Source organism: Xiphophorus hellerii, chromosome 2, assembly GCF_003331165.1.
Source record: "Xiphophorus hellerii strain 12219 chromosome 2, Xiphophorus_hellerii-4.1, whole genome shotgun sequence".
Taxonomy (NCBI): domain Eukaryota; kingdom Metazoa; phylum Chordata; class Actinopteri; order Cyprinodontiformes; family Poeciliidae; genus Xiphophorus; species Xiphophorus hellerii.
The window spans coordinates 9,759,937-9,780,999 of NC_045673.1; the positions used below are offsets into that span (position 1 = coordinate 9,759,937).

Genomic DNA, 21,063 nt, shown 5'->3' on the forward strand with positions numbered 1-21,063 from the left:
GCCTTGTTTGCTCAAACAGGAAGTATGTAAGTGGATCTGCACCATTTCTCATCCGGCGAAAAAAAATGTTGTGCCGGGTGGGCGTGGTTTTGTACACTATTTCAAACAGGGTTTCACAAACCATATGCCCGATATAAAGATAACAGAGTTATTTACGTGTCAAAAATGAAATATTATCCTAAGTAATTTATAACTTCATGGAATCGGCTCTGTATTTGTGAGCATGTGATACCTAGTAGTTTATAGTGTCACTAACACCACTTCACCATTTCAAAATGTCACCTGTCATACTTCTGCAACTGGTTTTACAATATGTATTCTATCAAAGATCTACACGTAGTACCACATAAAAAACAAGGCAAAAACAGCTGTTTAGAAATATGTGCAATCTGTTTTTAATTTCCAAAAAAGCTTTATAATCCAGTGTCTCACATCCATGTCCATGTTACCAACACCAAAACATCACACTAGTCAACTACTCAGCCTCCTTCATCAAATTGTGGAACTTAAAATTTATGCTATGATGTATAAGGTATTGTTTTGATTCTGAATATATTTCAGGATGGTCAGCATGAAACTGTTGACCTATATGTCATCCGACACCGCCTTCAGGACCAAAAATAAATGACAGCCGATATTTTGTTTTTATGCTCATCAGTTCTGGGAACTGAATGAAAACCCGAGATGTGCAGAATCTGTTGGCTCTTTACTATCTAGTCTGAAAACATCAATGTTTGCCACAGGTTAAAGGTCATTGAGCAACTCATTGCATGCTCTGAGTGTACATTGTCCCCTTGATTAAATCACAATTCACTCAAAGTTATCTAACATGTTAAAAGGTCAGTGTCGTATACTCACTCTTGGCCACTTACTTTGCACATTTCCATTATGTTTGAACCTAATCTTTGCGTAAATGTGATCACTAAAAAACAAGTTTTCTTTTATGTTATGTCACATAATATTTAATTTCTTCATGCTTTTAAGTGATGCTTTTTGTGAGCAACGAAATGTGAAAAAATTTAAAGAGTAGTTCTTAACACTTTGCTCTCCATTTAAGAGGAAAACTCCTCCCACACCGCGCCGTCACCCCTTCTTCCCATGTGATCCACCGGCTGGCTGTTAAGGAATAGTCCCAGTAAGTTAACGACAAATGCGAGCGGTTGCAAACATTTAAAGCGGAGCGTTTTCCCCATAATGTTTCGAATGTTTATATATCGTCGTTTTTGTGCCAAGTGCTCCCCGCTACCAGCACCGGGGTCTCTCTTACTAACACCGCAGGCGAAATGTGTTTTTATTCGAACACAGGCTCGTTTTGTCGGGGGCAACGTCAATTCTAAACACCGATTAAAGTCCAGAACGTGGCTGTATGGTGCTGGTGTGGGCATTGTTTTAGCTGTAGGTCTGAAATACAGGTCTGACTCTGCAAACAGCTCATGTGATGATAAAGTTGAAATAGCACAAAAGACTCATCCGTACGCAGATGCCATAGAAGTGAGCAGAGACCTCGTAGAGCGGATAAAGGTAGGCAAAGAGGTAGGCCTCTGGAACTAACTTGGTTAGAGACACTTTATCTTTATTAGTGTCTTTATTATTATTACTAATTATCTCTCCTATTATTAGACTGAGGTCGGAGCTCCTGGACTGATAGTTGGGGTTGCAGTGGATGGTGTTCAAGTGTGGTCTGAAGGTGGGTGATAAAACAGTCCAGCATGAAGTTACAACTCGGGAGTAAAAATGTATCAGAACAAAATATCTGGCAACAATGTTGCAGTTTTATTTTGCATACTGGATGACAAAGTTCCTATGGTGACAATAGGAACCCTGTTATCAAATGCACATCAAACATTTCCACATTTTGTCATGTTGCAAGTATAAACATTAGTGTATTTCTTTGGGGATTAATGGCATATATAATGCATTAATTTGCCATATTTTTTTCCACATTTTTCTCTCCCGTCCTTACTGTAACTCGCCTGAGCTATTAAAGTGACATTTTATAGTTTATTTCTTTTACACAAACTAAGGACTGGGGATTTTCTTATTTTACTTACTTACCACTTCGTCTCCATTGAACCAGACAAATCCTCCGCCGACCCCAAGGACATTAGCAGTATTATACAACGACTTCAGTCTATAGAAATGAAGATCAAACAGCTGGAGGTTAACTTTGAAATCAACGCTAACTGTGGAAATCAGACAACTCTTCCTCAAATCAACGGAGAGGCTGTACACCTCGCATCAAGCAGCTCACCCTGGAACGCTCTGGGTGCCAAGCCGAAGCGAACGTCTCACACCGCAGATCCGATGAGGCGACTGACAGGAAGAACCCCTCACCTGGACGAATCAGCATGGCCGGCTCTGAGCCGAAACCCACCTTCAACCTCAACACCTGCTCCACCAAAGAAAAACAAACAAGCAGCTGCAACCAAAACGGTTCCACCGACCCCGCTCCCAAGGACAGAGCGACCAGCCCGGGCCTCAAAACATTCTGACTCTGTGGGAATCCCACTGAAAAACAGATTTTCTGTCCTCACCCTGAGCCTCTGAGTGAAACCTCGCTTTCAAACATCAACAATGAGGCAAGACCAACACATCCACCCCCCAAAGCTCCAAAGGACAAAGCGGCTACCAGGAAAACGAAAGGTATGCCAAAAGTGCTTATTGTTGGAGATGAGGCAGTAAATGGAATCAGTCACGTTTGCAATCCCAAGAAAACGAGAGTGATTTCTTTTCCTGGTGACACTGTATCTGATTTAACTCGTAAAGTTCTTTCGCTGACCACTGATCAGCCAGATATTGAGTCCTTAGTTGTGCATGTTGGAGCCAACGATGTGGCAAAGCAGAAATCTGAGATTCTGAAAAAGGACTTTAATATTCTACTGAACACTATGGGAAAGTTAAAAATGAAGTTATTTCTCAGTGGTCCAATTCCATCACCTCAATGGGGAGACGAAAAACACTCCAGGCTGGACATGATAAACAAATGGCTGATTAAAAGCTGCTCTGCCAGCTCAGTGACCTTCATCGATAACCTCTGGATCTATTGGCAGCGCTTTCACCTCTTTGGAAGAAGCGGACGCAATCTTAATAAACATGGGATAAAGTTGCTCACTGCAAATCTTTTCCACTTTATCAACAAGGACAGCAACGTGATCATCGCTTCAGAAGAACAGGCTCAAGGATTTCTGACTAGGAAGGAACCGTCGGCTTATCAGGCAAAAACAGCTGATATAACATCGACTGGAGACGGAGCGACTAGTTCCCTTCCTCCTTCTCCCCTCCCTCTCTGCTCACCCACTCATTCACAGGATTCACAGGATACACATGGAGAAATGTCTTCTGGACCGGAGTTTCTTAAATTTACAGATGGAATGAATCAACAGGTTGTACTTGGGACGTCTCTTCTTAGCGCTCACGTAGCAGACCTCACTTCATTTAAGCCACCTGACTCTAACGTCCCAGAGGATCCATCACTCTGCGTTTCTGAGGTCTGAGGCCGGGGTCCAGACTTTATCTTTACGCCCTTCTTGCTCCAGAATGTGTCTGGCCCCTCGGCACTGCAGAACAGGACATTACCTGTCCGGATCACTACAAGAAAATTTACAAGAAACAGAAACATAAAATATAGGGGACCTAATTCAAACATCAGACTGTTCCCCTGCCTAAAGGAACCTCAGACTGAAGATTTCTTGGCCTCCAAGTCACTTAAACTAGCTCTTTTAAATACCAGATCTCTCTGTGCTAAAGCTCTATTAATTAATGATTTCATCACTGAGCATAATATTGATGTTATGTTTCTGACAGAAACATGGTTGAATGATAATAATGAATCGATCGTACTAATTGAATCTGCGCCTCCTAACTACAATTTCTTCAGTGAGAATAGAAAACACAAAAAAGGAGGAGGCGTGGCTTCAATATTTAAGAATACCATAAATTGTAGTAAAATCTCTTTGGGTCACTTCACCTCTTTTGAGTATCTTGGAATTGAGGTTAAAGGCCACAAACGAACTTTGACTGTAACTTTATACAAAACTCCAACTTTTGTGGAAAATTTCTTTACTGACTTGAATGAACTTCTATCTCTCATATGTATTGATTATGATTGTTTAATAATTGTTGGTGATTTCAACATTCATGTTGACAACCCCCAAGACAGAGGGGCAAAAAAGCTCGCTAATATTTTAGAGACTTTTGGTCTAACACAACATGTCAAACAAGCAACACACACTCAAGGACACACACTGGACCTGGTTATCAGTAAGGGTGTGAATATTTCCAATGTCTCTGTAAATGATGTCGCATTGTCGGATCACTTCGCTGTTATCTTTGAAAGTTCTTTATCTTTTAACCCACTTGGACAAACAGCAACCATCACAAAACGTTCTCTCACTGAAAACACAGCAGAAACTTTTAATCAAATCTACTCTTCTTCCTCACCCTTAAGCTGTAATGATGTAGATAAGTTGGTAAATGATTTTCAGTCTAAAGTCTCAGATATTATTGATTCCATTGCCCCAATTAAAATGAAGGTTGTGTCTGGTAAAAAGAAATCTCCATGGAGAAATGCACAAACAGTTAGATCTGCAAGACAACTCTGCCGTAGGGCAGAACGAAAATGGCGTAAAACTCAACTCCACGTTCATTGTGACATCTATAAAGAAAGACTACGTAACTATCATTTAACACTAAAACATGCAAGAGAGGCTTTCTTTGCAGATGTCATAAACAAAAACATTAACAACGCTCGGGCTTTATTTGCAACAGTTGACAGAATCACAAACCCTCCTGTGACGTTACCGCCTGAATTCCAATGTATTGCCGCCTGCAACCAGTTTTCCAGCTTCTTTTCAGAGAAAATTCAAAAAATCAGAGGATTAATCTGTACATCCACTATAAAGTCAGTACCAATGCTGTGCCCAAACAAAACAAATACAGGAAAAATGACCCAATTTCAACTACTTAATTATAAAACCCTACAGGAAATTATAAGTCAAATAAGCTCCAGTTCCTGCTGTCTGGATGTCTTACCCACACATTTCTTTAAGAAAGTCCTGCCTGTTATTGCTGCTGATCTGATCCAAATAGTAAACTCATCGCTCTCGTCAGGCGTTTTCCCCCAGGCTCTGAAAACAGCAGTAATCAAACCACTTATAAAAAAGAACAATCTGGACAAATCACTAATGCAGAATTACAGGCCGATCTCCAACCTCCCATTCATCAGCAAAGTTATTGAAAAAGCTGTGTGTAAACAATTAACTAGCTTCCTAACTATAACCAACCTCTTTGACTCCTTCCAGTCTGGTTTTCGTGCTCACCACAGCACAGAGACCGCCCTGGTAAAAGTGTTCAATGACATCCATATAAATACGGACTGTGGCAGAACCACAGTGCTGGTTCTGTTGGATCTCAGTGCAGCTTTTGACACTGTTGACCATGACATATTACTGAATCGACTGGAGAGTTGGGTCGGACTCTCCGGTCCAGTGCTTAACTGGTTTGAATCCTACATAAAGAACAGGGATTTCTTTGTTTCAATTGAAAACTTTTCATCAAAGAGGTCAAAGGTCACATGTGGGGTACCCCAAGGTTCAATCCTAGGACCCCTTTTATTCAATATTTATATGCTCCCACTAGCTCAGGTTATAACAGGAAATAATATTAGCTACCATAACTATGCAGATGACACACAGCTCTACATTACGATGTCACCAGGTGACTCAGAGCCCATCCAATCACTGAACAGATGCTTAGAACAGATAAATGTGTGGATGTGCCAAAACTTTCTCCAGCTGAACAGAAACAAAACTGAAGTTATTATTTTTGGACCTAAAGAGGAACGATCTAGAGTCAATGCACAGCTTCAGTTATTACAACTGAAAACTAGCGATCAGGCCCGAAACCTGGGAGTAGTGATGGACTCTGACCTGAACCTCCAGAGCCACATAAAGACAGTTACAAAGTCGGCCTTCTATCACCTGAAGAACATTTCCAGGATTAAAGGACTAATGTCTCAGCCAGATCTAGAGAAACTCGTCCATGCGTTCATCTTCAGTCGTATTGATTATTGCAACAGCGTCTTCACAGGTCTGTCCAACAAATTAATCAAACAGCTGCAGCTGATCCAGAATGCTGCTGCTCGCGTTCTCACTAAAACCAGGAAGATAGAGCACATAACACCAGTTCTAAAGTCCCTCCACTGGCTCCCTGTAGCTCAAAGAATAGACTTTAAAATACTGTTGTTAGTTTATAAATCACTGAACGGCTTAGCACCACAATACATTAAAGATCTGCTTTTATTGTATCAACCTTCCAGTCTTCTCAGGTCTTCCGGTTCTGGTCTGCTCTGCATCCCCAGAACCAGAACCAAACGAGGAGAAGCAGCTTTCAGCATCTATGCACCACGAATTTGGAACAAACTTCCAGAAAACTGTAAAACAGCTGAAACACTGACTTCTTTTAAATCTCAACTGAAAACCCACCTGTTTAGAATTGTATTTGAAATGTAATCAATTACAAATTTATTGATGTAACTTGACTTAATGATTGATTCTATATTGCATTGTGATTCTGTGTTTGTTATGATGTAAAGCACTTTGAAATGCCTTGCTGCTGAAATGTGCTATACAAATAAAATTTGATTGATTGATTGATTGATTGATTGATATATCAACAGGGACCTGGTGGTGGCAGCATCATGCTGTGGAGAAGGTTTTCTTTTGCAGAGATGCAATCCTTGGAGGAGTGGAGGTTCACCTTCCAGCTGGACAATGACCTGCTGGAAGATGGTGACCACAGTGTTTATTCATTGTGGTCATGTAGCATCTTTTAATAGAAGTTTTAAAGTTATTGTGGGTGTTTATATCTAAATGATATTTTCTCTAGTTTTCTGTGATAGGAAACAGTCAAATGATAGCTGCCTCTTCTAGATCTTCCACAATATAAGAAAGTTATGGGTTTCACCACTGAGGAACCACTGGGAAAATAATTTTATGATTACCTATTTTCTTTGGGGGTATTTTTTTATTTTTGCCTTGTGGATCATTACAAAGATTAATTAATTGGTTATATCTAAACATGACAGTAGGGTTTTTTTGTTTGGTTGGTTTTTTTCAGAAAAATACAGTCCCAAATTGTCACCAGTTGAAGTCAGAAAACCATAAATGTTTGCTGTGGGGAAATTCATTGAAAACTCACCAATGATGGCCTTATGTCACATGAATTTTAGATACTGTTAATAAAATCTTGGTTGCTGGATCAGATGCTTATTGCGCCTTGTAGCTTACTTGTAGAGAGTGACAAGTGTTAATGCTGTGTTCCCACCAAATAATGAACAAAATTCAAAAAGGAGCAAGTTCATGGGACTTTGATTTACCTTGTTATGGAAAAATTACAGGGTAGTTCCAAGAGAAAAATATGCATTTATTTTTTTTTTACCATTTCCAGCATATTTAAAAAAGTAACACTGAGAAAAATTTCAATTATGAAGTCAAGATTTCTATGCTTGCACAATATATTGTGCAAGTGGTATTTTTTTATGTTGTTTAAATATCGGGAAGTAGTCTGTCTTATCTGTACCTTCATTAGTTTCAACACACTGCTGCAAAAAAAGAGCTATTTCACTGCACCAGTTCCTAATAACTATAAGGCATAACATTGCTGCTGAACACTTGAATATGTATATTGTCTGACAAGAATTAACAAAGATGAATGCATGCAAAAATTGTAATAGAATCTGCTTCAGCAAAGTAAATGGTGTACACAGTAATGCAAAAAGGCCATTATTTTCCCAAAGAAATTTGTTTGTCAGTTAAATTGTACAGAGTATTTGTCTGACTAAAGGAGGAAACGCATAGAACATAATCCCATGGTCTCTTTTATGGCACACGAAGCTTGGATTTGAGGACAACTGCATATGTGTTGATATAAACTCTAATGGTGGTTCTTAATGAAGCTGAACAAAGGTTGGCTAACATAAAAGCATGTCTCAGTTGGGAGAAAGGTTGAAGTTGGCTTGCATGCAGAAAGCAAATGAAAATGATGGCGCAAAACCAAAATCAAGGTGGTTTTGAATAAGCCTGATGCTGCAGGTCTTGCACAATCATTAATCTTGCCTGCAAACGGCTTTGTTGCACAGTAAGCACATCTATGAAATGCTTTTACACACCCTGCAATCACTGAAGCTGTTGATCTGATCCAGGCATTGGCTATGCTGATTTGGAGAATCGTGTCCCATGCACTCCTGATACGGTGATGCGGATCGCCAGCATCAGTAAGTCCTTCACAACTGCAGCTGCCGCACGACTGTGCGAAGAAGGGAAACTTGATCTTGATGCCCCTGTCCAGAAATATGTGCCAGAGTTTCCTCAGAAACAGTTTGATGGAAAAGATGTAAGTTATTTATGGATATATTAAAATGACTTATTCTAATACTTGCAACTAGCCATGGTAAATCAGATTTTGCTTTTTTTTATTTTTTCAGGTTGCAATAACTTCTCGTATGATACTGTCACACCTAAGTGGCATAAGGCACTATGAGAAGGATGCAAACAAAGTTAAGGAGGACAAAGAGAAAGCCAAGCAACTTCTTAAGCATCCAGGTACCATACTACTTTTATCTATAAAGCACTTTAAAATAACCACATATCTACAGACAAGTTAAAATAGACAAAAGAAGATAGTTAAAACAGAGTCAACCTCTCAGGATGTGCTAAGGGTTTCACCAATTAAATGTGTTGAAAGAAGATTCTTTAACTAAATGAGAAGAGACCTGCCGGGTGGGTAAGGGCAGACTATTCCACAATTTTGGGGGCAGATATTGCAAAAGCCTGGTCTCCTCTTAAGTTTCTGCTTTGTTTCAGGCACAAGTAAACAGAGAGACGATGAGAAGAGCTTACCTGAAAACAGAAACAAACCCGGAGGAGATCAAACATCTAAAGGTAAAGAATCCACTCAGGCTCAGCGGAAAAAGGAGTTTGAGCACGAAGAATACTACATAAAAGACAATTATGAAAGCGTTATTAAGTCCGTGGACCTTTTTAAGGATGACCCACTCATTTTCAAACCTGGTAAGCAAATTTTTATACAAAACAAATCCTGTACGATAAATTTTCAGTGTTAATCAGTCCAAATAATGTTTTGGCTGGATTGTAGGAACCACTTTCCTCTACTCCACTCACGCCTTCACACTGCTGAGCGCCGTTTTGGAGCGGGCTGCGAACCAGCGCTTCCTGGATATCATGAAGAACATGTTTCGGGAGCTGGGAATGCACAATACAGTTCCAGATGAGAATGACCCCATTATATATCATCGCTCCAGGCAATCTATATTTTTTTTAAATATTTTGTTTCTGCCCTCTACATCACCTTGCAAAAGTATCCACACCTCTTTAACCTTTTTTAATATTTTGTCATGTCACAACTGCATACATCAGTGTATTTCACTGGGATTTTACACAAAGTAATCAATTACTGGGGAGTGAAATACAAATTATTTGAAATTGTTTACATATATGTGGCATGCATTGGTATTCGGCCCTGTTTATTCTTTATAACCCTAAATAGGATCCAATCAGCCTTTAGATCTTACATTATTCTCCATAAACATAAATGTAGTCTATCTGCATGTAACTTAATTTCAGGATATTCTCAGATTATGTAATTGAACAATATCTCAACCTTTCATCATCTCACAGATTACTGCCAATATAAAAATATAGAATGGCACAACTCCAAACATACCAAGACATGGCTGCCCACATATACTGGCAAGAACATCACTGGCAGATATTTCTGTCTCCCTTCAGTTGTAGATGTGAAGTTGTAGATCTGTAGGACAATGGTTGTCACTTCTTGTGACAAGCATGAGACATACATGTCCATCTCTTCACTAGTTTGATGCCACATTGAGTGTTTGGGTTTAAACCCAATTGAGAATTAGTGCCAATATTTGATGTCCAGTTGTGCTCCTCAACCAATCTGACTGAACTTGAGCTCCAAAAAAGCTAGGAGTGTCTTTCAGTCTCTAGATGTGCAAAGCTGGCAAACCCTCAAAAAACTTTCATTTGCAATTGCGGCAAAATGTATTTCCATAAAGTATTGAGTTAGGGGTAAAAAAGAAATAGCTTCTCACACACTTTAGGTTTTTCTTTATAAAACAATATTCAAAGCATTGGATTTTCCTTTACTTCAGTCATGCACTAATAAAATTTGATAAAGCTTGGGGTTATATATAAAAGTGCAAAACATTACATGAATCCATGTGTTATTTGAGTTTAATTTATTTATTTTTGGTTAATGCATTAAAATCCAAAATTCCTCTTGCTTATTGGTTCCTCCACAGATTTTATCACCTCAACAAGCGAGGGCGAGTTGTAAACTGCCCGTACGTGGACATCTCCTACAAATGGGCCGGAGGCGGCTTTCTCTCCACAGTGGGAGACCTGCTGTTGTTCGGCAATGCTCTGCTCTATAGCTACCAGGTGGCCCACCTGAAGGACACAGAGGGGTTGCTCCCTGGTTTTCTGAAACCCAAATCAGCCAAAGAGCTGTGGACACCAGTTGATAAGACAGAAGCCTCCTGGGATAACGATGGACTGTACGGTCAAGGCTGGCTGGTGGTGGAGAAGCTGCAGAAGTATGGTCAGTGCAGGAAACGCAGGCATTACGTGTCCCACACAGGAGGAGCTGTGGGGGCCAGCAGCGTTCTTCTGGTGTTACCCAGTGATGAGATGGACCAACGCCAGGGACGGACTCTCTACCTCCCACAAGGAGTTGTGGTCACCATTATCACAAACATGCAGTCTGTGGGACTGAATAGCACCGCACTAAAAATTGCTCATCAGTTTGACAAAGCCAGAAATGTGTAAGAGCATCTCAATGAAAATTCACTGAAAACTGTGCAGCTACTCTTTTGTGTTGTCTTTTTTGTGCAGCTATTAAATCCAGCTGAAAACTGTTGAGCCATACCTCATCTCATTGCAAAATATGTTTTACAATTCGCAAAACAAAAACTCAAAAAATTTGAATGGCTTTTAATGTTGTTTTCTTTAAGCAGACTTCAGTGAAAGTTTTCCAGGCTACACTACAGTGAGATTCTAAAGGGCTTCTGTAGTTTTTGTCATCCTTTTATGGGTTTTTGTTTTCACAAGATGATCCCAGAGTGCTAACGTCATGTTAATGTCTGGGTTGAAAGAAGCCAAACTGACATTGGCATTTCTTTTGTTTGTTTTGTTTTGTTTTTTTTTTTCAATTTAGGTATGCAGATTACATTGGCAGCATGTTTGAAATTATTGTCATTCTGAAAAATGAAGCCAGTTTACTTTCAGTCCAGTTCTTGTGTAATTTAGAATTCCTCAGTCTCTTTCTTCCTTGGTTCCTTTCTTAAGAAAGGTTTCACACCCACTGAAAGCAATGAAGCAGTTCCTGATGGGAGTTTCCGTAAGAGGATGACGTCGGTAGATGGAATTACGCAAAAGTCAAACACGTCTCTCAGGTCCTCTTTAAGATCAGTGAAGGATTTTTTTTTCCTGTTGTAGTATCACAGCTGTCAGATGTTGTCCATTCATGCAGTTTTTTTTTTATACTTCTCACATTTTTACCATTTTATTTTCAAAGTTTTCTTTTAAACTGAACTTGAAATGTCAATACATATGTGCATAATGCTCATAGTTTTGACTTTAAGGATATTTCATAATGCATTTGTTTTTTCCCTCTACAAGGAATTGACAGTAAAAAAAATTTAAAATTTACAACTTGTTCAATTTTTTCAATTTTTCCTTTGTGCTCTTGCTTTATTTATTTATTTTTTTGCATATTAATAGTAAAAAGTGTTTCCATTCATGTACACAAATGATTACACAAGGAAGTGGAGTTTTGTAATAGAAGTAAAAAATAAAGAAGCAGAAATGAGTCACAGAATTTAATTCCTCAGTGATTAAGCTGCTATTACCTTACTTGGCTTTACAGATGTATGGACATTTCAGATTTTGTGAAATGCACACAAACATACAGTATGTTAGTTTTGCTATTTGTTCTTTGTAGGAAATATGTTCTACCACTAGGTGGAAGCACTATACTGAGAAATGGTAAAGCCCCGGATCCACAGTTATTTTTAATTCCACCAAGATTTTTGTTTCTGGTAAGTGAGACATGCATCTCTTAAACATAAAACATTGCACAAAGGGTATCGGATAAAAAAAAAAAGCTTTTATTTACATATTAACAAAAAAAAGTAAAATATTTATTCTCTTCTTGACCCTTAATAAAAATCTTTGACATTACAGTAAACAAACACTTGTAATGGTAAACATTTTTTTTACTGTTTTCACTTGTCTGTTCAGACATTGATATTTTTGCACTAAGCTTTAGGTCTTTTAGGTTAGAAGGTCTCTTTATTATCACCCTAATCTTTAGCTCCCTCCTAAGATGCTTTTAATGGAATTATGTAGGTACTGGCTGCACCACTTCACAATTCTACTAGAAAAAAACATTTTGGCCTAATTAAAATAATATGTTTTAGCTCAGTATACCAGGAGCATGAATAATGATAATATTTTGCAAATAAGGGCTTAACATTTTCTGATGTTTTAAGAAATACAGTATTTAAACTCTATGCATTGGCACATATTTCAGCTTTTTAGTTCAAACCAATTCAACATCTCTTGATAGGATAGTGATGAAGGACTTACAGGTTAAAAAAATTGGCCTCAGTGATGAGTATAACCTGGTTTCATTCATTATTTAACAGATAACTGTTAAACCATGGAAGACATCTTAAAGAGTAACTTATCTGTCAGCAATCTATTATATATATATATATATACATACATTTTTTATTTTATTATTTATTTTATTTTTCAATTGAGTACACTGAATCTTCCACCCAGGAGTCCAGCAAGCTGTCCAACAAACACCTCTACCGTTTTAAAATTCCTCATTCTAGATTTAGGGGAACCAATGAAGGTATAGACCAGAGCAGCAGAGGCAAAGATTGCCATTTGCATTTGTTCTCGCATTTCCAGCTTTGGGAAAACCGCGGGTGAAATTACATAGAGCTTTCTGGGAAGTGAGATCACTATGTCCAGTCGAGATGCATCCAGAGGCAACTATGGTTAACACCAAAAACACATTAAGGCTTAATAACAGACAAAACTTTAAATAGAAATTGATTGCATTCAGCAAAAGGCTCTAAATGGTTGGTTTGTGTGACAGGAACAGTTGTATGAATAAAATGTCTCTAAAATAAGAATCTGCATGTAATTGAATATTAAAAATAAATGTTAAATTAAGACACTTTTTTAAAACATCCACTTATAATGGGTTGGGGGTTTTTAACAGATATTTCACAACTTAGGATTTGGTTGTCTCAATTGCACATTTAAACAAATATATTAACATGTAACAAGTTCTTCATTTCCCAACCACTAATCCTTATTCGAAACCTCTTATATATATTTTTATCACATTAAAATATGCAGAATCATCCTCTAAATTGCTGTATTAACTGCATCAAAATTAAATAATATATTATTACATTAAACACATGCACAAACATGTACATATAGGCAGTAGAGCTCATATTGGGAACTTCGTCTTCTGATTGCCGTGGTTCTTTCGGTTTGATTTTTCCTTTACCATCCTGTGCACGGAATAAAGAAAATTAAGCTTACAATTTATGTTTTGTTTGTTTACATTAGAGCTCAGACTCATCAGCATATAACTCTTAAACTTTAAATAGTTCTAAATGATTTACTCACTTTTGAACGTAGTAAATGATAACAACCAGCACCACCAAGAGGATGATTACTACAACGATGATGGCAGCTAATAATCCTCTATCGTATTCATCCTGAGAAGAACTAGGAAGGTGGTACTGCTCACATCTGTTTCCTTTGTAATTTTCACTGCAGCTAAAGTGCCAAAGTGTTTAAAAGTAATAATAATAAAAAAGAAAATGTGTCAGTAATTTTTGTCATTTACATATTGGCTTGTAAAATCAATTTGTTTGTGTTTTTTTTTAATTATTTTACTTACATGCAGGAGAGTGTGTTCATAGCTGGTAATTTATAACATGTCCCTTCATTCATGCAAAATGTAGCTTCCTGAGGATCACAGGGTTTTCCATGTTCTGAAAATGTTACAGAATTAGTTATCTTTCTTAGCACACCTTCATATTTAGAAATTGTCACAATTGATAGGATGAGTTACCTGCCATCATTTGAATTGCGTTAGTTGTGGTTTATCCTAAGAGAGAACATATGTTTAGTTTCCACCACCCCCCAAAAAAAAAACTTGTCAGAGTTTAGAAATGTCAGCTATGAAAACACACTTCAGAAGAATGACTTAATCAAAAGATCTCTCATAAAACTTAATTTGTTTAGTTTCTATCAGAAATGGGTCACTTACCACGTTCCTTTTACCAGTTCCTGAAATCCCAGCTTTAAATGCTTCTGGTTCCTGAGGTAAATCTTTGCGGCACCTTCATGCACCTATGCAGTGTTCTCGTGTGGGCGTGCTTTTGCTGAAAAGAATGCAGGAGGGGCAGTTTGTCCACTTTTTTTTAAATGGCAAGTGAAATGTCAACCCTCTGATACTTCCTCACCATCTCTTAGTATCTGATAATGTTCTGGGTAACAGATTTTAAGTCGAGTTGGATCATTTTTGCCTTATATGTAGGCTAGAGGGTTTTTTTTTTTTCTTGCTGAAGCTCAGATCAATTGTTGCATTAGGCAGAGGATAGATGAGGGAAGTATTTGACGGACTGGGGAACTCTGCCTTTCTGGGTTTGGTAGAAAGCAAACAATTGCTGGTATGTGAAGAGGCATGAATGGCATCGTGAGAACTTTCTGTCACAGAAAATCTTGCATTGCTTCTCTCAGACGAGTAATTGTTTTTACCCAGAACCGTTAGCTGACTCACCAACTGGCATCATTTTTCTTTTAACGTTTTGGTTTCGGGTTTTTAGTTTCGTAGTAATGCAATCACTTCCAAAAAACAGTGAATCCTTTAGAAGAAAAAGTTGGAAGAACTTATGCATCATTGGTAATACTGGACGGGTATCCGGCATTGAACTTTTTTTAACAATATGCATTGACAAAAAAGTGACAGGAGCATCTGCGATGCTTGATTTGGGGTTTCTTGAGCAATGTTTACCTGATCTTCTCTCGGTGCTCCTATATGAGTTCTGACTTTGAAATCTCAACGGACCACAGAGTGTGGGACATGCAAAACAAAAAAAAGTCCCATTTGCAGTTTGCCACAAACCAAATAGGGGTCCTATGAAACACATGGAAGAAGGCACTCTGGTCAGATGAGAGCAATATTGAGCTTTGAAACCAACTGGCAGCATCATGGTGAGAAGATGCTTTTCCTCAGCAGAGTCAGGGAAGTGGGACAGAGTGGATTTTAAGATAGACTGAGCAAAACACAACACAATCCTGTTAGAAACCTGTTGAGACTGGAGTGGATGTCCTGCAGGTCAACAACTCTAAAATATACAGCCAGAGATAAAATGGGATGGTTCAGATTAAAGCATATTTATGTGTTATAGCCGCCCAGTCCCGATCCAGAGCTAAATTCAAAGGAGAATCTGTGGTGAGACTGAAAAATGGATGTTGAAAGATGTTTTTCATCCAGTTTTGCACATAATGTTGTGCACATATTATAGCCACTAGATGTGTAAACCTGATACCCAAAAAAACATACACGTTTTTTACTGTTTTCTTTACTGCCAGCCTTCATAATATGACCTGACCTTTTTATTATCATGTAAGGTCATGTATATTTTTAGAGAAATACCAACGGCGAGACTGCAAACTTATAGACCGCGTTTAACACTCTAACTGCCGCCACAAAAGCCTTTTAAAGTACCTGAATATTGTGCATTTCTCTTTTTCCGTGCGGGTGGGTTGTTATCGCGAGGAACTCAGGAGGTAAAGCGAAGCGAGAGCGCTTTCCTACGTCGACGCTTCCAGAGTGGCACAGAAACGGGGACGTACAGAATGCCGTCTCCATGTCTTTATCATGGACATTTATGACTCGATCGACTGCATTTTGGGCTTCTTAATGAAAACTGTGTCCAGTCTCCTTTGCGCTGGCTTCTCCCACCGCACATCTGTAACCGCTGGCATCCTGTTTTCAGCTCCTGGACAGCTCCTCGTCGAGCAGCTCTTATTATTATTATTATTATCATCATCATCATCATCATCATCAGGCACATGGAGTCCCTGGTGTGATTGTGGGGGAAGCCCTGCGAGCACATTATGCATCTACTGATCCGGTGAAAGCCTCGTCGTCTCCGCTAAAGGATGGTGCTTCCAACCCAGAGGAGGTGTTCTCTATCCTCTGAGAAGAAGCGATACGTGTGCGCAGTCGACGCAGATTTAAGCCTAATCGCTGCCTACACACAGGAAGATCCGAGCTTCAGTCACACCGATCACCACCATCATCATCATCATCATCATCATCATCATCATTACAATAATAATAATAATCGGCTAAGGAAGTGATATCACCATCACTGCTGTGTGGTCAATGGAGAAGGGACCATGTAGAATATACTCAAGAGGTCAGTGTGTTTTTATTTAAAGCCTAAAGATAATTAATGTTTTTGTGTGTGTGTGTGCGGGGAGGGGGGAGGTGTGCGTGTGTGGGTGTGTGTGTGTTGGTTGAACCATAAATGAGAATTCAAGTTAAGCGCAAAATGGAAATGTTAACAACCTCATAACTGTTTATAGAGCTGAAGGGAAATGATTGGAATTGCCTCCTTGTTACGTTAAATGCCGAGAGAGTGGCCAGAAATAGCCCAGAGTGATTGTTACACGAAATGAAACAGCCTAGTAAAATGAGTGCCTTTGTGGACGACCTCCTTCACTTGGGAAGCGCTCACGCTATTGGCTGCAGCACTTATTGGAACAAGGGTCAACTCAAGATGCTGATTGGGAAATTCGATCCTTGTTTGTCACTTTTCCTTTTGGTCACCTCTACAGTGTAACAATCACTAAAAGTGTGAACCTCTATGACTTTGAACACATCTCGTCTCCAGACCATCTGTTTGTTCTTTTTTCTTTTCTTTCCAAAGTCCATATTTTTGGAGCGCTGCGGTGAAACAAACACTCTCAGCCCTTGAATGACCTGTGTTGATTTCTCCTGAGCAGCATTTAATCTGCTGTGCTTCTCTGGCTGTGAATGCTGACAATGAGTGTTTAAAGGGTAGCCTCAGTTTCCCACATTACCACAGATTCATATTGATATGAAACCAAGGCGATTAATCTGACTTTATCAGGTTACGTTAAAGCACTACTGTCTGTATATACAGGTGTATTTCAGTAAATTACAATATCATTAAAATGTTAATTTATCCCCATCATTCGCTTCAAACATAGAAGCTATAAGCTTCACTATCTACTAATATATTTTTTGTTTGTTTATTTTGTTGATTATGTCTTAAAGCTAGTAAAAAAAATCATAAAAATAAAAATAATAAAAGTCTTAAAGCTAATAAAATATTCTTAGAGAAATGTTGTTTCTCTAAGATATAGAATGTTAAGATTAATTTAAATTAGCTTCTCTATAGAGTTATTTCTTTTTAGCAAAGTAAATCATGATGTGCTCTAAAACTTCCCTGCAATAATTGTAGACTTGATAAAACACATTGAGCCAAAACCAGCAGAATAAATCAAATCCAGACAGAGTGTGGAAACTTCACACAGGACTTCTATGATCCAGTGTCTTTTGAAGACATTAATGTCCAGCTCAAATGTTAAATTTATTTGACATAAAAAAGCTTTTAATCAATGAATGTTAGTTTGTTTTTTTTTTTCTCCGTCCACCTGCTTAGGGTGCTTCTGACATTGTGTTTGGTTCATGTGTGACTTAACACAAAAGAAATGTGACAGCTGTAGCTCATGACCTCCATGCGTGGTGACTTTTGCAGCACTGACTCACGCAACTACCCAATTCTTGAATTGGTTTTATTCGTGCACCTTTTCTATCACACTTTATCCTTCCACTAAACCTTCATTTAAGTTGTATACTGCGTTCTATTATCAGGCAGCTATTTTAGCAGTGACCTATTGTGGTTTACCCTTATTGTGGGAGTGCTGATGGACAATTGTCAAGTTTTGACTTGGAACCTATAAATGGCCTTAAAATACTGAATGTTAAAAATCTGTTTTAGTGGCTCTAAGCAATATTGAAATAATTTTTAAAAAACTAAATTTGAGGCTTTCATTAGCTGTAAGGCACAAACATCAGTATTAATAAAAGTAAACACTTGGTATATATTGCTTTAGGTATAATGCATCTGTTTGACAGATGTGAAAGCAACAACAATGACCCCAAACATCCCAGTAGCCGATTTTGGTTCAACATCCTTGAGATTAAGCGCATGAAGTGGGCAGCCCAATGTGGGGTCAGATGAAAAGTGCTGTTTATGAGAAAATAACAAGCAGTGTAGAAGAATTATAAAATATAGTCCAATGACTTTGGGTTCCAATCACAGGGGCCAGGAGTTGTTCTTCTCCTTGCAACACATATAAGTAGTTTTCAGAAACAATGGTTGTACAACTAAATATTAGTTCAGTGATTAACTGGAAAGCTGTACCTTCAACAATATTTCAGTTACTATTTTAAAAATTTTGGTTGTAAAGAAAAATGCAGACTGCTTTACTTCTGAATAATAAATTTAGATGTATGGAAATAAAACCTGTTACAAAGATTTTAAACTGTAAATGGTTCTTTTTTTTAAAAAAAACCCTGCATGTATTTTTACCACAGCGGTTCAGAAGTTTCTCTTTTTGAAATTATTGATTTTACAATGATATTCAAATAAACTGAGATGCACCTGTAACTTTCCATGTCTGTTTAAGAGCTGGGCCGACTTTCGCTGAGCAAAGTCGGACGTAAATGGCTCTCTGTGTGAGGGGGAACAAAGAGTAAGCATCCCTCTGCACTTACTATGCAAGGGGTGTGAAGTTCCTGAGCCCTCGATCCACAGAGCGGATCGTATATATTGGACGAGATTTAAAATCAATTACAATTTAGTGCTCCCAAGGAAAATAGTTGAAAAACACCTAAAGTCACAGTTCAGGTAAGGCATCTTTAAAAGCTAACACTGGTGTTTTATTGATTATTGTTCATAAATTTTTCTCTTTCAGCTTTATGTTTCATGACACTGACTGTAATTACATCCTGTATAAGAAGATTAAATTTGTGGTTATTGTTGTGTTATAATTTTTGTTGTACTTTTGCATGTCTTTTATCTGTAGATATGGTCCTGACCACATCTCTGCAGTAGTGGATTTAGCTCCTGGCTTCATTTAAAGAAGACATATTAGCAGCAACAAGACATGAGCAATACCCAGTAAGTATAAAACGTGGCAAAGTATTAAGTTTTAAGTAATCCAGGTGAATGTGACATTAATACTGAGATTAGTAGAATGAGATTCCTACTTTTTCTTGACCTTCACATGAGTAGGAATCTCTGGGAAAGCTCTTTTGAGCGTGCGAGTGCAGCAAACCTGTGCCAGCTTCACTTACCATTCAGGAGGGATGTTCACATGTCATCTTCTCTTATTAATAATTACTCTGTGTGTGTGGTCCCTCCGACAAGCCCCGCATTCTGATTATAGGGAGGTTAGGGCCGGGGAAAGAGGAAAGGGGAGGGAGCTGAGTTGGAGGAAGCGAAGTGGAGTAGTGTGGAGCAGAGTGAGAGGTGAATGCAAAGTGTGTTCAGTCAGCTGCATCTTCTGCAAAGCGCAGGATGCTGCTTGGAGCCAATCAGGTCTTTTGTCTCAGCTTCCCACCAGCATTTTATCGCTGCTTTTGATTATTTAATAGTTGGTTTAAAAAGCTGAAGCTGAGACAAAACATTTGCATGGAAATGACAGGAAGTGACCAAGATAGGAGACAGCTTCTCGATATAAACCACATAGGATTTCAGGGTCGCATTAACCTATCTCTCAAAGAAAACCAGGCATTTCATCCCACTGGCCTTCATCTGAGCATGCTCAGCCAGTGGGCTGAAATGTTGGCACGATTCTCGTTGAAGTGGCCTGGAAATGAATTGGTGACTGTGACGCAAGTCAAACAGACTCTGTATTCTTTTGTGTGTGCTACCAAGAAGCTTTCATCTAGATCTGGATTTTTCACATATTTTGGTTTAGCACCGCAAGCAAAGAAATCAGGACAGCACATCCTTTTCCAAAGGTTAACGAACAGAAAGCTGTTAGTAGTGAAAGAACAATTTCTGCAGAGGAATGATGAATGGAAAATTGACATGGAGTAAAATAAATTATTTTAGTACATTCTTTTTCTTCTGTGCATAATTTTAAATAAAAACATACCATAAAGACTTGCTGCATCTCTTTAGACAGGGGCATAATGTGTTACTTTGGAGATCTTTTAGTCTTCTTCATGTTGTTAGACAGGTTCTGTGTGAGTTATGTGGGGATTCTACAGAGCTGCTAGTCTTTAGGTGACTTAAATGAAACCATAAAAGTGACACAGTTAATTATAATTTAACACGGGGTCGTTATCTTTCCAGATTGTGCCAGTTTGTTTGGAGAAATTATTTTCCTTAATAAATGGAATAACCTGAAAAGCACATTTTTTATTTACTTTTGTTATCAATAATGAGGCGGCCTGATAAAAAAAAAAACCTCAAATGTTTTTGAAACTTTTCTGTACAACGCCCATGCACAAAGTGAATTGAAAATTGTGATACTTTTACTAATGATTTTGAAATCACAATTTTGCTCAGCTATGAATGTTACCTCTAAACATAAAACACCAAATTGCATGACAATGTAAAAATAAAGTTTGGAAACTGACTGGAGAGTGATATTAGAAGTTTAAAAACAACTTTAGAATGAGAAGTCATGTGTGCTTCACAAGCTCAAGGTACCTGCATCATGAAAGGAATTCACAGCAAAGAACAAGGTGAGGTGGTGGGGAAAAAAGATCTTACAAATCTATTATGCCATCTCTTTAATTGGGACACTACCTTAAAGACACAATGTTAAGTATTTGCTGGTGTCAAGCCCTCATGGTACTGCAACAAAT

The 21,063-nt window shown here is 38.3% G+C and overlaps 2 protein-coding genes across 3 annotated transcripts in view; both read left to right on the forward strand.

Annotated features, from left to right (window-relative positions):
* Positions 1-1,112: 1,112 nt before the first annotated feature.
* Positions 1,113-12,288, forward strand: lactb (lactamase, beta). 2 transcript variants are annotated; one of them, XM_032583010.1, is made up of 7 exons: positions 1,113-1,533; positions 1,621-1,687; positions 8,201-8,391; positions 8,483-8,600; positions 8,862-9,068; positions 9,154-9,319; positions 10,343-12,288. In XM_032583010.1, the coding sequence occupies exons 1-7, from the start codon at positions 1,195-1,197 to the stop codon at positions 10,866-10,868; spliced, it is 1,614 nt and encodes a 537-aa protein (XP_032438901.1). In that variant the 5' UTR covers positions 1,113-1,194; the 3' UTR covers positions 10,869-12,288. The 2 variants fall into 2 exon arrangements, with proteins under 2 accessions (XP_032438901.1, XP_032438904.1); XM_032583013.1 differs by having other exon boundaries at positions 1,113-1,521.
* Positions 12,289-15,961: 3,673 nt separating this feature from the next.
* Positions 15,962-21,063, forward strand: part of tmem266 (transmembrane protein 266) — a 33,438-nt gene continuing 28,336 nt past the window's right edge. Inside the window, exons 1-2 of the mRNA XM_032583002.1 lie at positions 15,962-16,567; positions 19,269-19,363. Coding sequence (XP_032438893.1) covers positions 19,350-19,363 — 14 coding nt within the window. The 5' untranslated portion in view covers positions 15,962-16,567; positions 19,269-19,349. The remainder of the gene's footprint in view (positions 16,568-19,268; positions 19,364-21,063) is intronic.